The following is a 16,726-nucleotide window of genomic DNA, read 5'->3' on the forward strand; positions in this document are numbered from 1 at the left end:
GGGACACACAGATTTATTTCTTGTGTTTTGCTGTAGTTTGTTTTGTCCAGTTTGGTATAAGTGTTTTTTTCTAAATCCCACCTACACAAATGTGTCATTTCTTTATCATCTTTGAGTGTTTTCAGATCACTGATCAAAGGAACAATGTAAACCAAGCTCTTGCATGAATTAAGCCCCTCCCCCAAACCCAACAGACAACATGCATATTGAGAAGCAGGATTCTGTTTGTGCATGCTGGGTGAGAAGCATTTCAAGACTTCCTACAGATTTCATGAACGAGTTATGTATTTTGCCAACTTCCTGCATTCAGTGTCCTCTGAGAAGGAACTGAAAATTTGACATTTTTACTACCAACCAAACATTTTTTTATCTCCTACTAATTACAAATATCAATATAACAGAAATCCAAGATTTTGACCCGGCTTAAGTCCAATTAGTCCTAAGGTGACCTTGTAACAGATGATATGAGTGATTTATTTTCCTGTTATCATTCCAGTGACCTTTTTGTGAATGCTGGCTTAGTGCTTAGCCTAACTAATGCAAAAACAAATGAGTCAATTGGCACTACGCTAGGGCATTAACAGAATAGTCGAACAGTCGAATATTCGAATATTCGACTATCAAACCGATTTTTTTTGTGGCTTTTCTACAGCAGACACGCAGCTGTGAGCTCTGGTGTGACGTCAACTCGCATTCCTTGAGTCGAGTCATCAATGCCATTAAAAAAAAATATATATATATATATATATATATCAAATCGATTAATCGAATATTCGAATACTTATAGGTCGAATAATTCGAATGCTAAAAATCACTATTCGTGAATGCCCTACACTACGCTAATGGGCACAACTAACGTTAACTTGATTATATATGTCACCGGCCACCACGAAATCCATATAAAAACATGAGGCACTTTAAGGGTAAAATTTAACTAAACTATCTTTACGGCTTTGTGTATTCTATATAAACCGCAGTTAAGTTTCACTTTCGTTTTAAATGGGTTGGCTTTTGAAACAAATGAAAGGCTTTGCTCTGAAACCGTATGATAAAGAGACAAAAAGTAAAGCGGTGGAAAATATTTCCAGAAGGACAGATGATGTTTAACTTTATTTGGACGCTGTCTCTAATTAGACAGTTGGCTTCGTTTGCTGCGTTCAAGTACTGACGTCAGTTGCACCACAGAGTGGGTGGAAACCTTGTATGTGTAGGGGGGTTTCAACTGATTATGAAACAGGGACCACCAACCTGACTAAGAATCACCCTGGGGACCACTGTTGTGTTGGGAGGCGATATGGGCGTGGTGTAGGGGAAAAAGATAATGACTGTCAACCCATTAAAACCGGGAAAGCATCTGTGTCATTTTAGATAAAATCTTGCACATTTGTGCAAATCTTTCAATATATATATATCTATATTTTTAAGCGAACATTCTCTCAAATCTTTGCTTCTGGAGGGCCCTGGAACAAAATATTTTAAGATGGGGGTCGGCAGCCAAATACATATAATTTTCGGGTGTCCTTGACATGAAAAAGTTTGAGAACCACTGATATAGCAACACAAGTTTTTCAGAAAACTGTTAGTAGGATTTAGAAGATATTTGTAGAATCGGCCTCAGGTCTTAATGGGTTAAGGGCTTGATTTAATTTGTTGCACGATAGGCTGCTATGCGCAACAAATTAAATCATGCACTTAACAGTCATTTAACTGAAATATGCTAGTGGTCCAGAGCTCAAAAAAGGTTTAGAACCACTGATCAATTCCTATCCCACGGTTACCCTAAGTCCCGTTCTCTTAACCTTCTATATTAAACTCATGTTAACTGACATACTGATTGTAACTTATGAGCATGCAATCATATGGGCAAATTTCCTAATAATGATGACTCAACCAGGCAATCCGGTACAATTTCCCTTCTTGAGATTCTAACTCCCTCTTCTGTGGAAATTCTTGACCTCCGACTTCCCAGTAACTGACAACATTGACGCCAAGGTTAACCGCCTATGTCTGCAAACACTCTGTCTTGGGAGTTTTCTTTTTAGGGTGACAATATTAAACCATCACACACACACACACACACACACACATACACACATACACACACACACACGCACGCACACGCACACGCACACGCACACGCACACGCACACACACACACACACACACACACACACACACAAAATACATAAAATACTGTACTTGTGACAGCGCATGCTTTGAGACACAGACAGAATACCGTGCGTCTTGTGATATAGCACATGTTTTGAGCTGCTGGTAGTGTAAAATGGAAGGCTAGAGAGCTCTGGTAATTCCTGCAGGCCTTAACTAAAGCTCTTTCTACGAAGCAAAAAAAAACTGTTTTTCAAAGCGATACCTTTGACAGTGATCTCTTTGATCTTCTTTGTCTTCTCGTCAATCCATTTCTCCCGGCGGACTTTCTCTGTGGCGCTCATTAGTTCCTTTAACTTCTTGATCTCCTGTGGAGAGATGGAGCCAAGGGAAGGAAGCGAGGGAGCGAAGAAAGGGACAGTTTAGGGTTGTGGTTTGTTGACACGGAAGGACAAACTATGGTGAAATGACACTAGAGTGATGAAGACTATCCGTACAATAACAGCCTTGGTCCCTACAAATAGCCTCCTCCTATAGGAGAAACAGAGGTACAGTACATACAGTACATACTGTACATTTGGGTGCAACAGTTTATCAAATTAATCGATTATAAAAGATTATCATAATTTATTTTTTCATCTTGGGTGGAAACAATTCATCAATGGCCTATGTTCCGAAAGGAACACAAAGGCATAAGTAAATTAAGAACTTTTTTCATCTTTGATCATGTCATTATAGGCGAAAGGTGAATTTTTTTTCCAAAATAGCTGATCTACAAGCTCACAAAGGGGTCATCAACATGTCCGTACACAAACAAACGTGTGGCAAGACTTGTGTCTGTGGCACATTTTTTTATTTGTAATTTTTTTTAAATATAGGCCATATTCCATATTGTTTTTAAGACAATGGATTAATGGAGTGTATGTGGTGTGGTCAGACAATGAAACAATTAAAGTCAACGGTATGCAAGGGACCACAGTGAAAATGGTGCAGGAAAAGAGCCAAAAACAGATGACACGTCATCTGTTTAGAAGGAGCTAATTTGCTGATTTTCGTCAGTTGAGAGAAGTGTTTAAAAGTGTCCAAAAATAACAATGACAACTATAGTAACACTCCACAATCATAATCCATTTCTCACCCAAGTTAGGCGCCTTTGCATAAAACTATTGTGACACTGTATTCAATTCGATCTTGTCATACTCTTCATTAATCACTCATCATGTACATGTCTGTTTTGACTCTCAAGTTTAGTGCTTCTGTGAGAAGCATGTAACGTGTTACTTGAGGACAGGAGATCAAGTTCTACCAGCTAAATTTTTTTTTTGTTTGTTTCCATTAAGGTTAACAGGTATTCTATGCTTGATTTGGTTTGATTTATTAGACGTTATGATTAAAGAAAAACACATTACATGCTTCTCACAGAAACGTCGAGGATAAAAACACAACAAAGTCTGTGAGTTATTGCCATTCATTGTGGTCCTTGGTTTTAGACAAACAAAACATGAGAACGTCTAATGAGAAAGTCTAAGGCATGCCAATGGAACAATAGCAAAAAAGAAACTTCAGAGTCAAAACTAATTATGTACATGATGAGTGATTAATGAAGGGCATGACTGGATTTTAATTGAATGCAGTGTCACAATAGTTTTATGCAAAGGCTCCACATTCCTATCAGAGGTGACATGTCCGTGGACAGACATGTTGATGACCCCTGCTCACAATGCATCGCGACACTCAATTATATTCACCATGTGACCTTGTAGATTGTCTATTATCGGTATTTTTGTGCTAGACTGTTATATATGAAGAATAAAGTATGGCTTAAAAAGTGGTTAATTAGGCTAATTAATTTAGTCGATTCTGTTCAGGTTGATTTGTTGATTTAAAAAGTAATTGATAGAATAATCACTATCAAAATAAAGTTTAGTTGCAGCCCTACATTGTAGGTCAAATGGCACACTGTGGGAAACACAAACAGGGGGCTAAATTAAATATTGATGCACAATAAGTGGCATCATTAGGTGACAATGTACACAAGGGAAATTATTAGATTTAACAGGGTTTAAAGGTCCATATTGGTCATCTGACATGTTTAGTCCATTGACTACAACATTATTTCTTAAGGGCCGTTCACACTGTTTATATAGTTTTCAAAATCGTCAAGTGGATGGCAGAGTTCACACCAACTATAACAAATACAATGCTATTTTCGTGGAAGTCATTGGATTCCATTCATTTTTAGGGTTGCAGTGCCAGGATCTCCCATTTTTATCAGATGTTTTATCCTGTCTGATCCAGGAGCACCTTTAACTATTGTAACGTCTTTGACTATTACGTCACCGGTGAGCACCTGGTTGCCTCGTTCTCTCTGACCTCTATATCAATATTGTGACAATAATATCTTATTGTGACGATAATATCAATATCTTGATTGTCTATGTTCAAAAACAGCCGACCTACAAGCTCACAACTCATGATTTGACTATTTTCTTTTTTTACATCAAATAAAATAGGGCTTAAGTGATTAAAACCAGGAAAAGACAACACTTATGCCTTATTACGAGTCTCATATCAAAATACCAATATCGATACTATTGCCCAGCCCTATTCCAAGACTAGTGCAGCAACAGGGATGAGGGAAGGAAAATGAGAAATTTCAAAGAGCCTACAACGCAGCTAGCCATGAGCTAGGGCAAGGTTAGTGCTCAGAGACCAAAACTACAAACTAATCAGACCAATACATACAGTACAAGGCTGAGGACACTCACGTGCAAACAGACTGTCCAACAGAAGACATGATGGATGAAAATAACAAATATGGAAGAGAAAAGCAAAGGTGGAATGAGAGAGAGGTTGATGATGGGGATGGGTGGGTTAGGGGGGAAAAAAGGTTACCTCGCACAAGGGACCCAGAATTTGCCACACCTAAAGCGAGAAGACATGAGGCGCAACAGACAAGCACAGGGAGGAAAAGAAAGAGATATAGATAGAAAGAAAGGCAACAGAGAGAAAAGATGAGAGAGGAGTTAAACAAAAGCAGAAATGCAAGAGGGCAAATACAGTCACATGAGCAGTATAAGTATAAGCAGACAAGTTATTTGCAGAAAGAGATCTCAACCACACACACACACACACACACACACACACACACACACACACACACACACACACACACACACACACACACACACACACACACACACACACACACACACACACACACACACACACACACACACACACAGGACAGGACACAATCACTGCTCTCTTCAAACACTTTTAGGTCATTCAGTAACTCAAGTGTGCCCCCTTATGGCCAAAAGCAGGCGTACCAATTCGTGCTGCTCCTGCATCTGGGACATCCTTTTGTTGTACTTCTGATCCACCTGCTTCAGTTCTGCAACCACGCCCTCACAGCGCTCTGTCAGAGCCTTCTTATCGTCAATCAACTGGAGAGAAAATGGGGACAAGCGTTGAGAAGATGTGTGTAGAAGACGAGATAACACTTGGACGCACATTATGACAGTGATTTGTGAACAGTGACTTGCGCTATATCAGCTACTAAAACATTCCAAATTCCACTCGTGGATCAATAAAGCTCCATCTGATCTTGCGTGTGTTTCTACCTGGTCGATGAAGGTCAGGTGTCTCTGGATGGTGCCTTCATACTGTTCCTTCTGGAGCTGGAAGTTCCTGCTCAGCTCCTTCTCTGTCTCCTTCACATGTCTCACTGTCAGCTCCCTCTGCTGTGCCTGAGAGGAGAGGAGAGGAGAGGAGAGGAGAGGAGGAGGAGGAGGAGGAGGAGAGGAGAGGAGAGGAGAGGAGAGGAGAGGAGAGGAGAGGAGAGGAGAGGAGAGGAGAGGAGAGGAGAGGAGAGGAGAGGAGAGGAGAGGAGAGGAGAAGAGAGGGGAGTGGAGGAGGAGAGGAGAGGAGAGGAGAGGAGAGGAGAGGAGAGGAGAGGAGAGGAGAGGCATTATAACATGATATCCTAAGCTCATACATCTATTTCACCAACAAATTAACTGCACTAAAACTAACTTCCCAGTGAGCTGTGACTGTACAAGACAATGTGTTTGTATGCACACCCATTTTCTGTAAAGGTCTTGTATGTCACGTGTGAATCCCAGGAAGATAAGCTGAAGTTAGACATCAGCTAATGGGGATCCAAATAAACTCAATAAACCAGTGGGTGACTGTAGGTGACAATGTGTTTGCATGCATCTGTCCTACCAGTGCTGTCTGCAGCAAGTTGACGGTACGTCTCTTCTCCTCCAACTCCAGCTTGAGTCTCATCATGGAGCCGGTGACCTCAGCAGCGGTGGCTGAGGCCTGGTCCACCCCTGTCAGCTCCTCCTCAGACAACACCATCTGACAATGGAAAGGGAAGCATTCAACGGGCAGCCTAAGCAGTGTTGCCAACGCTTGTGAGAGAAACAAGCAACCCCACCTCCAAAAACAAGCCAAAAACAAGCCAAATCTCGCAAGAGAAATAAGCCAACCTAACCTCGAAATAACAAGCCAAAACAAGCCCAACAATGTAGCCATATATTGCTGATAGAAACTATTAGATGCATGTATTATTATGTGGAATAGATAGTATAAATCAAAGAAATGTTGGCTTGTTAGATTTGCCAAAGAAGCCACCAATGTTTTTGAAGAAGCCCCAAAAAACGCAACTCTGGAAAAAAACAAGCCCAACGTTGTGGTAAATAAACTTAACACTGCCTAACACTGAACCTAAGTCAACCACACATTGTTATTACAATATATAAAACTATACAAAAAGGTGTGAATAATGTTTTAATTTACTATATCAGTTCTTTGTGCAAACTCATTTCCCAATACAGAGGCAAATACTACTGTATGCCTTAAAAAAATAATAATATTGCAAGTGGCCTCCGAGAGGCGTTTGCTGTGGTCGTTTGGTAATTAATTTGTAACGAGACGTTCAGAGTCATCCTGAAGTGCTCCGGCGGTGGCGTCCGAGCAAACCTCTGAGACCCTCACCTCTCTGTGCGATCCCGAGGTGACAGAGCGCGGCCGCTCCTGTTCAGACTTCTCCATCTCGTCCAGGAAGCTCATGATGCTCTGCAGCTTGGCTTCGGACAGCAGGGCGCCTCCGTCCTGCAGGGCGGGGTTGTGGATCAACTGACCGTGGCGCTCCAAGTTGTCTGTGGTCAGAGAGTTTGAGTCTCCATCCTTGACGAGAGAGAGAGAGATACACGTTACAGTCACAGCAAGAGCGAGTTCTCTCTATACGTTTCATCCTGACTGTCGACAAAGAATTGTTAAGCACATTATTTAACATTTACATTTTTGGTAACTAAACCCTACAGACAATTCAAACTTTTGAAAACTTAAATTTTACACTGGAAGTCAAAGGAGATTAAATATGGAGCCCAATATGGAGATGCCTGACGTTATAGTTAATTGATTTCATAGACCGACTTCCAGGTACATTGTGCCTATTTCACCAAGAAGAAGACGAACCTCATCAATCCAGGCATATTTGTCCTTGCGGTAGCACTTGGGCTCAGACAGCCTCTCTGGTTCTTCTTCCAGGAGCTTCAGGGTGTCCAGCAGCTCGTTGAGGGTGGTCTTAGACTGGGTCCTGCTGGACAAAGCACCCTGACGCTGGTCCTCTAGACTCACTGACCTCTGAAGGATTTCCTAGCGGACACAGATGACAGACCCATTCATAATCAGAGTGTGTAAATTGAGAAGGGCCCATCATTACTTTCCCATCAGCGGATTAACAGTAATGTGAACCTTTTCTTGAAATCTTTCCTGGATAAATTGCAGACATACTATAAGGCAAGCTTTGTTCTGTTCAAGAGAAAGGTTTGATGGGACGGGTCAGTATTTACCGGCCCACAAGCCTTTGAGGTTTGGGGCTGAAATTAACCTTTGGGGCAGTGCTCATAAACAATTGGAGATGGACATTTTCTAGTAATAGCTACCTGGGAGCACTGGGAACCTCTGCGATTGGACAGAGCTGGAGAAGCGGCTCTAAAGCTGGTTACTTCACCCAGGTCTGCAACAACGTTCACATTAGTGTCTGCGGGAGAAAGAAACACATCCGGTGAGCAAACGTATTGCAGCCAATCTCATCTGCAATCATCTTTAAGGATGACTCGATCGTAGTAAATCCTTGGGAGGATCTCATGAAGAAAAGCAATATGGACCTGTGTTCTTAGCTTTGACATCGGTGGGAGATGGAGGGCCGTTCTTGCTCGGGGAGGTGGGGCTTTGGTTGGAGGGGGAGATCTTGGGGGGTTTCCTGCGGCCCACCTTGCCGCTCTGCCGGTGCCTCTCTAGCTCCTCATCGGCAATTTGCTGGACCTCGGCAGCTCTCTGGGCTCTCTTCTGCTGCAGCTCCTACAACACGCCACCAGAGGGAAACAGTGGGCTGTTAAATTTCATTTTCACTGTCATTTGTTGCTAAGACAGCAGCGAGACATTGAGGAAAACATTGGGATACTGGTATGTGAGGATAAGTAACATCACTGTTTCTCAACATCAGGTAGTCCAAATAGACCCTTTTGGGTCGGTAGCTCTGAAAGTGTACAAATCAAATGGAACCAAATGGACTTGTAAGGGTCTATTTGGTTCCATTTGTACACTCTCAAGAGTTAAATGAACACTGCCAATTTTACAGTAAACATTGGGGTCCCAGAGATTAAAAAGAATCAAATGCTGGTCACTATAACATCAAACTGGGTGTCCCTCAAATGAAAAAGGTTGAGTCACTGAGTTACATAATTGTGTTTCCGGCTAAACAATTTATTTTGACAGAATGAGAGTACTGTGGCCCTGTGTGGACTGACGTGCTGACTACCTGGATGGCAGCGAGGCGGGCCAGGCGAGCCTTTTCTTCACGGACCTGTTTCCTGTCCTCCTCTTTCTTCTTCTTTTTCTGTTGCTGCTCTAGGCATCCTTCCTCCTCTGCTCTCTGTTCCCGTTCCTTCAAGGAAAGACAGAGAAGAGACAGAGAAAAAGGTCATGAAAGAAGAAGATGCAACAAGAGAACACATACATAAGGACAAACATTTTGTATTTTCCACTGAAAAAAAGGTAACTAAGTTTGATGTGAGAGGTGAGGAAGGTGGAAGTGAGATGGGAACCTTTTTCTTGGTATCAAGGATGCGTTTGAGCACTGCGTGGCTAGTATGTCGTCTCCTGGCGTGGCGTTTGTACCAGCGCTGGATGGTCACTGCTGCCTTGTTCACCTGCTGAATGAACCTGAAAATACACAGATAACAGTTGTATGGAATATAATAGTAATGTAAACACACACAAAATAGGGTTTCTATTCATAAGCCTGTGAAATGTATGGTCTGGGAGATATTCATACGTATTGTATGAAGATGTCATTATGAATTTCAGTTGTGAATGTTAACTTAAACCCTCTATAATTAGTAAACCTGACCTGAGTTGGCTCGGTAGTTGGCTTGTTTACCTCTAAATCAAAAAGAAATAATCTTCCCCATGAAATTGGCCAAACCACAATGCAGTGTAATGCATTGTGAGCTTGTAGATCGGCTATTTCGGCTAAGATCGGCTACCTTTCAGCCTCCTCCTCGGTGACCTCCCTCCTGCTGGGCGGGGTGGGGCTGCCGCGCTGGGCAGAGGGCGATGTCTTGTTGTTGGAGGTGGAAGACCCAGAGGAGAAGTTCTTCTGGGACTTGGTCAGGGAACCGTTCTCCAGTGACACTTCATCGTTCCCTGTGGCCTTGAGGATGTTACTGAAAGCACCGAACGGAAACAAGACAGTCAAAGCATTATTTGGGCCAATGCTTTCCAGAACAAAGGATTATAATAACTATGCTGAGTAAACAAACAGCGAGTATTTTCGGACTCACTTGAAGGATGGCTTCTGGTTGGAACTCTTGGGTGTGAGCGGCTTTTCGGAGTAGTTGTTGTGCAGGATGGTCGTGACTGAATTCCCCACAGCTCCCTTGTTGCTCCTAATACAACCCACACAAGACACAGTCTAATAACAGCATGGCTTCCCTGTGCAATTGAAAAGGCTTTCAGACAGCTAAATTAATGATCAGTTACTGGCTTGAATCCCCCTACATACAGTATAATAGCCTACATCTTAAAATGTAGACTGAAAACATTTCTTCTTAATTTAGTCTTACTGTAGTGGGAGGATTGCTTTCATTCATCCTTTTACATCGGGCTACATTGATATGGATACAAATTATCTTGAACAACGGAGCTTGGCATTGTGGTTCGTTGTATGTATACGTAGAAGCTGAGCTGTGATTGATCTACTTTTGTAAGGACAGAGATAGACGCAGAGAAAGCGACGGACAGAAATACAGAGACAGAAGAACAGACAAACCCTGTTCTAGACGGCTAGGACCCTTCGGCGCCACGCTGTAAAAAATGAAAATGTGACCACATTCTAATAGACAGTTCTGACTGACAAATGGGCTGAGAAGTTCCTCTGTCAGCATCTACGAGACAGAGGAACTGACAGCACGCTGCTCCAAACTCTTTTACTACGCCACCCTCAAGGCCATACAGTCTTGAGTTGCGTGCCCCGACACAAATTCCTCCAAAGAAGAAAAACAACAAGCACACTCCAAAGATATTCCTAACTGTGGTGCTGGGGGGCCCCATAATAACCCCCCCCCCGCCAAAATAAATAAATACAAAAGTTAATCCTGCACAAACTTAGTTCACATCTCTACTTTTAAATTTGTTGATGTCACTGTCAGGGCTGAAACATCCACAAAATAGATTTCTGACAAAGATTATTACCATAACCACCCGAAGCCTGCCGTGAACTTTGGCAAGACTGTTTTCAGGGAGAAATAAGCCTTAGAAAGTAGGAAGAATGTGTGTGAGCTATTATAGCCTGAGGGCCGTATCAGCTGCCATCATCAACAGGTATGAAACACGAGAGGCTGATACAAGTACAGAATGTGGCAGTGCAAGTAGTCTCTAGGCTAGGGAGAGGCCTGCCACAGCTCAGTTTAAGCCTATTCCCTAGCTGTGTGTGTGTGTGTGCGTGTGTGCGTGTGTGCGTGTGTGTGTGTGTGTGTGTGTGTGTGTGTGTGTGTGTGTGTGTGTGTGTGTGTGTGTGCCTGTGTGTGTGGGGGTGTGTGTGTGTGTGTGTGTGTGTGTGTCACAGACGCTTCCCACCTGTTGTTGGCAGTGAAGTTGGCAGCCAATGCGATGCCAGACTCTCTCTTCTTCAGAGCGGTGGGAGAGTCCATGCTGCCCGTGCTTCGTGAGCTAGAGGGCAGAGGGAAGACTCTGGGCTGGTCGTCCTAAAAGACAGGAGGAGAAGAACCCTTGTTATGCCTGTTGGGACCCAAGAGAATTGAGCTGAGTTGGGACCCAAGAGAATAGAGCTGAGCTAAATAATTGTCACTTAAAAAGTGGGTTTGCTAATTTATGACTGTGTAAGAACAATACGAAGTCACTTTTTTAGAAAGTATAAAACATCGTGGTTAGGCCAGAGTTGATGACTAATCAATCAAGAACTATAATTACGATGTTGGGAACTTAAAGGACCATACTGGTGGTCTGACATGTTTAGCCTGACATTACTGCACACCATTTTCCAAAGCATGTTGTGGTTTGCTGTGATTGTCAAGGAAGCACACACTCAGCAAATACAAATGGGATTGGTGTTTAAGATAGTCAAAGGGGCAGTGCCCTCCATACCCTCATACCTGACTAACTACTTCTCCAAAGTGAGTGACACCCACAGCCACGATACTAGAGCGACAACGATTTGGTACTACCCAAATATAGAACAAACATGGGAACATTTTCATTCTACGACTCTGCCACCTAAATGTGGAATGCCATGACACCATCCATTAAAAGATGTAAATCACTGGTTTCTATCAAAACTGGCTTGAAAAATCACCTATCAGGAGACCACAAGGGGAGATAAATATCATTCTCTGCTGCCTTTTCTCCTTTGTACATATAGTGTTTTGTATTTGTTGATGACATGTATTATTGTGTTATTGTGTTATGTTGATGAATTGAATACATAGGACCACAACTCGATTGTTGTGTTACATCTTTGTGTTATCCTTTTAGCCTTAATGTCTGACTGTACCTTGTGCTGTTTACATTTTTGACTGATAAAGTATTCAATAAATCAATCAAGCCATTGGATTATGTTAACTTCAGTACATGAAATTAACTTATATATGTTTTAAAGTTATGTTATCATGAGTTTTAAAGCACCGATTGATTTGAATATTCTAGCTGAAAATAGTTTCTGGGTGGGTCAGGGTTTCGGTACACGTTTCATAAATGTAAGGAGATCAAAGAATGCTAATGTTTCCAAAATTCTCTCTTTACTGTACTGTCAATGTTTTCCATTGAGACATATTCCAGTAAATGACTGGTGTCACATTTCCAAAAACACAAAAATGATTGTTTAGTTAACATGGTTGACTGCCTTTCATCGTGTGTTCAATGGTAAAACTAACCTTATGTCACTATGAGGGGGAAGGAGAGGGAGGAAATGTATCTACCGTATGGGAGGACATGTCTGGGCATGTCGCAAAGCTGACATTTGTCAAATGATGGCACTGTCACAAAACAACATCACTTTACGGCAATAACATCGCTGGCTTTTTTGTTTTAATCATGTTGCGCTCATAGGAGTCACTCTCTGCATGAGAGTATGCATGAAGTATTTTGTTTGAGCTGTTTTGTTGGACACAACTAAACTTTTGAACAAGCTCACGCCACAGCGAGTCGACAACAACTGGCATCACCTTGGTTACACGTCAATGCAGTAGGCTAAGGATAATATTATCATCGTTTATTCATCCGAGGGTGTTGCTTGCAGAAAATAGACGATATGTAAGCTCATGCTTGTAAATTGGCTATTTCTGGCGAGCGACACATATCGGGTTTACACATGGGGAGGGGTTTTCTGTGACCAAAACACGCACACACAGTGCCAATTCCACAGAAAGAAATGTGTGTAAAGTAAATGTGTGTTAAGTAGCAACTCAATATTATATTATATAGAAGTACCAAGATATTCCAGGTGGTTCTGTCTGGGGAGGTTTTGCTGAGGCTGGCCAGCTTCCTGCGTCCATCTGAGCTGCTGTCAAACAGGGCCAGGAAGTCATCATTTTGGTCCTCACTGTAAAACACACACAACGCAGCCACAGTTATGGCCCTAAAGTCCTACAGCAAGCACAATGTTGCACAATGCTTGTTCAGTGCCTGTGTGACACAAATATCAGCCACGGTTTCTATTTTGAAGCGTGTGTGTGTGCGTGTGTGTGTGTGTGTGTGTGTGTGTGTGTGTGTGTGTGTGTGTGTGTGTGTGTGTGTGTGTGTGTGTGTGTGTGTGTGTGTGTGTGTGTGTGTGTGTGTGTGTGTGTGTGTGTGTGTGTGTGTGTGTGTGTGTGTACACAACAAAAGGGTTTAAAGAGAAAGGCTGGTTTTGTTTTAAAACCAAACCAAAGATATTCCTAGCTGCGGTGCTAAATCTATCCTTTTAAGTGGGAAGATCAAAAAGCCTTCTTTTCTTTTCATCCAACAAGGGCTTAGCACTGCTCACAATTCACAATTAAGCAACTCTTGACACAAAGCAAGGACCTTTAAGCGTGGCCTTCGGTGGCAGATTGTGGGATTACATATTGTCATGACAGCTGCGTAGACGGGATCCCCCCACCCACACCTCCCCACCCCGACAAGTGCTGGAATTCTCTGCGTAGCAGCGGACGCTCTGCCAGGCAGGGGGAATTCCTTCACGGATTCCATGCAAATGCATGCATGCATATGTTGATCCCAATGGCCTGTCACACATCCTTCAAATAGCCTTACACTCCCCATAACAACAGAAACCCGCCAGCCCTCCCCATCAGGCACAGATGTAGGACGACCTCCAGTCTGGCTCGGCCTGCACTGGCATCTGTGCCGGAGCCTGCCTGCACCGTGCAGGGTGTTACTGTCTGGGGCCAGCCAGCCAGTGTGTGTGTGTGTGTGTGTGTGTGTGTGTGTGTGTGTGTGTGTGTGTGTGTGTGTGTGTGTGTGTGTGTGTGTGTGTGTGTGTGTGTGTGTGTGTGTGTGTGTGTGTGTGTGTGTGTGTTGTGTGTGCTTAAAGGGGGTAGAGGGGAGGAAAAAGCCAGCTGGCCCAATGAAAAGCAATTTGACAACATGGATTCAAGCAGCACATTCTGCTATGTTTCCTTTTACAAGAGAGCTGATGGTGGCGGAGAGGAAAAGGAGGAGGTGGTGGGGAGTGGCCACTCAAAGAGTAGTTGGAGGGTACGGGGGGCATTTAGAATCTCTTTAAATTTAAAGCCCCTCTACTGCATCCTAGGAGGCAGAGAGGAGGGCTGGCTGGCGGCAGCTGCCGGACAATAGAATCAGTGCGTGTGCACACACTTTTCCTTTCATTGGCTCCTGGTGGTGGGAGGGGTAGGGGGTAACCTGACCCCAAGGACCCAGCCCTCCCCCCTCTAACCTGGGACAAAGCAGGGCCCTGCTGCCCCCCCATGCAACGGCATCCCCAAACTCTTTATCATGCAGCAGCCGCCGTGCCACAATGCCCATTGTCCCCGTGATGAAGCTTCGGGGGAGCCAGCTGTTGCTCACTGAAGGGAAGTGTGCTGCTTTAAAGGTGCGAGGCTCGAGGCGAACCGGTTAAATCTATGGTAATTGTTCCTGCAGTCAGTCACTTTGGTAACTTAAAGCCCGGGTTGATGACAGTGGGCTGGCCGCGCTACACAACGTTGTTTGAAGCGTACACATCCTGTGCCGACATTTAAAACATCGAACAGCTCACAGGTTCAATGGCAGGTGAGCTTAGTTACAGTGAAGGACGGACATTTGATTAATTCAAAAAAGACATGTTTGCCTGAAGCCTTGCAGGGTGCATGTAGCAGCACATACCATTATACGAAGAAGAAAACAACAATCTGAATAGCAACCCAAACTGTGAGGAAAAGTCCCTTTCAAAACTGCAGAAACCGCACGGATACAAGCAACATTTTATTGTATTGGACTAGACTTTAATTGGTGTGTGTGTGTGTGTGTGTGTGTGTGTACCTTAAACTGATGTTGGCCTGCTGGTTGACCTGAGTGGTACTGTTGGAGCGCCGAAGGTTCTTGATAGAGCGTGAGCCGGCAAAATCACTCTGTGGAATTCACAGACACAGAAATGAACGATGAACATGTGACTGCAAACCGTATGTAGCATGATTTGATAGTTTATTATACAGTATATTGTATCTAGTTTATTACACATGCAATACCTATTATTGCCATGAACATCATAGGGCACCTAGGCTGTGACGCAACCGTCTACTCACCAATGTGTTGCGTTTCCCTTTGCTGTCACTGGTCACTGACACAGACACAGAACGAGAGAAGTATTTTCCAGGAGATGCGCCGCTGGGCCTTTTGGAAACAGAGAGCTGGGAACCTGTCAAGCTGAGGTCCAAGGCATCTCCTGGACCACCTGCCGAGATGGACGAAGGGCTTCGGGTTGTTGTATGCATCCTTTCCAGGCCTGAAAATGGGCAGCGAAAGTTATTGTTATAGCCATAATGCTCAGCAGGCCACAACGGGACCCAGGTTCTTTTGTGGATTCCAGCAGAAGGCAATGCCAATAGGCTGCTACAATAACAGTCACTTCACACTACAGAGGCTTGTTTGTTTCCAGTGGTGGAAAGTAACAGTACATTTACTTAAGTACTGTACTTGAGTACTTTTTTTAAAACTTTTACTTGACTCGAGTATTTCAATTTTGTAATACTTTATTCTTCTACTCCACTACATCTCAGAGGCAAATATTGTACTTTTTACTCCACTACAATTATTTGAAAACTACAGCTGGATTTTTACTTGTAACAGTAGGCTATTTCTACATTGATTGTGGTATTGATACTTTTACTTGAGTAAAAGAATCAGAGTACTAGCCTACCTAGCCTACCTCTACCACCACTGTTGGTTTCCCAGAGCAACCAACAACAAAGTCACTCAACAATGTGACTCAGATGGCTTGACAAGGAGGTGCCAAGAGAAAGACAGTGGTATAATAGATAATTGATAAATGCATGTGTTGGGTGGATTAAATATGTGTAATGTTAAATATTCACATTACGTAACATTGTGTGTGTGGGCTAGCCTGCACATTAATTAGCATAACGTTATGAGCAAAGCGGACTCTGAACAGGCTTGTCTTTATTTAGATGTAGTGTTGATGCTATTAAACAATGACTCACGACAGCCCACATAAATATTGTATAACAGCGTGCATTGCTAGTTCTTTTTAAACAGAATGGGATACTTGTCTAGATACTTAGCCAACTGTAACAATTAACGCGAAGTACAATAACTACAACTACAAATGTGTGTACAATGTGTTTGTGTTGCAGGCAGTGGTGGAAAGTAACTGAGTACATTTACTCAAGTACTGAACTTAAGTACAATTTTGAGGTATTTTTACTTCAACTACAATTATTGGACAACATTAGTTACTTTGTAGATTTTAAATACATTATAACAAAACATAAATTAATCACTTCAGCCCTTTTAGGCTATTTGAAAATAGCAAATCTACAAGCTCACAACGTGTAGAGATACAACGCGTTGTGAACTTGTAGATCTG

At 42.9% G+C, this 16,726-nt stretch overlaps 1 protein-coding gene across 1 annotated transcript in view; it reads right to left on the minus strand.

Moving 5' to 3' along the window:
- cep131 (centrosomal protein 131) overlaps positions 1-16,726 on the minus strand; it is a 35,227-nt gene that overhangs the window by 17,417 nt on the left and 1,084 nt on the right. The window contains exons 2-17 of the mRNA XM_080454891.1: positions 15,426-15,625; positions 15,163-15,251; positions 13,135-13,246; positions 11,266-11,393; positions 9,972-10,076; positions 9,675-9,854; positions 9,234-9,351; positions 8,948-9,073; positions 8,295-8,487; positions 8,070-8,167; positions 7,600-7,779; positions 7,117-7,308; positions 6,340-6,477; positions 5,736-5,861; positions 5,442-5,558; positions 2,375-2,477 (exon numbers count right to left, since the gene is read on the minus strand). Of these exons, the coding sequence (XP_080311017.1) occupies positions 2,375-2,477; positions 5,442-5,558; positions 5,736-5,861; positions 6,340-6,477; positions 7,117-7,308; positions 7,600-7,779; positions 8,070-8,167; positions 8,295-8,487; positions 8,948-9,073; positions 9,234-9,351; positions 9,675-9,854; positions 9,972-10,076; positions 11,266-11,393; positions 13,135-13,246; positions 15,163-15,251; positions 15,426-15,614 (2,194 nt within the window). The 5' untranslated portion in view covers positions 15,615-15,625. The remainder of the gene's footprint in view (positions 1-2,374; positions 2,478-5,441; positions 5,559-5,735; positions 5,862-6,339; positions 6,478-7,116; positions 7,309-7,599; positions 7,780-8,069; positions 8,168-8,294; positions 8,488-8,947; positions 9,074-9,233; positions 9,352-9,674; positions 9,855-9,971; positions 10,077-11,265; positions 11,394-13,134; positions 13,247-15,162; positions 15,252-15,425; positions 15,626-16,726) is intronic.

Source organism: Gymnoscopelus braueri (genome assembly GCF_963280865.1).
Source record: "Gymnoscopelus braueri genome assembly, chromosome: 17".
NCBI lineage: Eukaryota > Metazoa > Chordata > Actinopteri > Myctophiformes > Myctophidae > Gymnoscopelus > Gymnoscopelus braueri.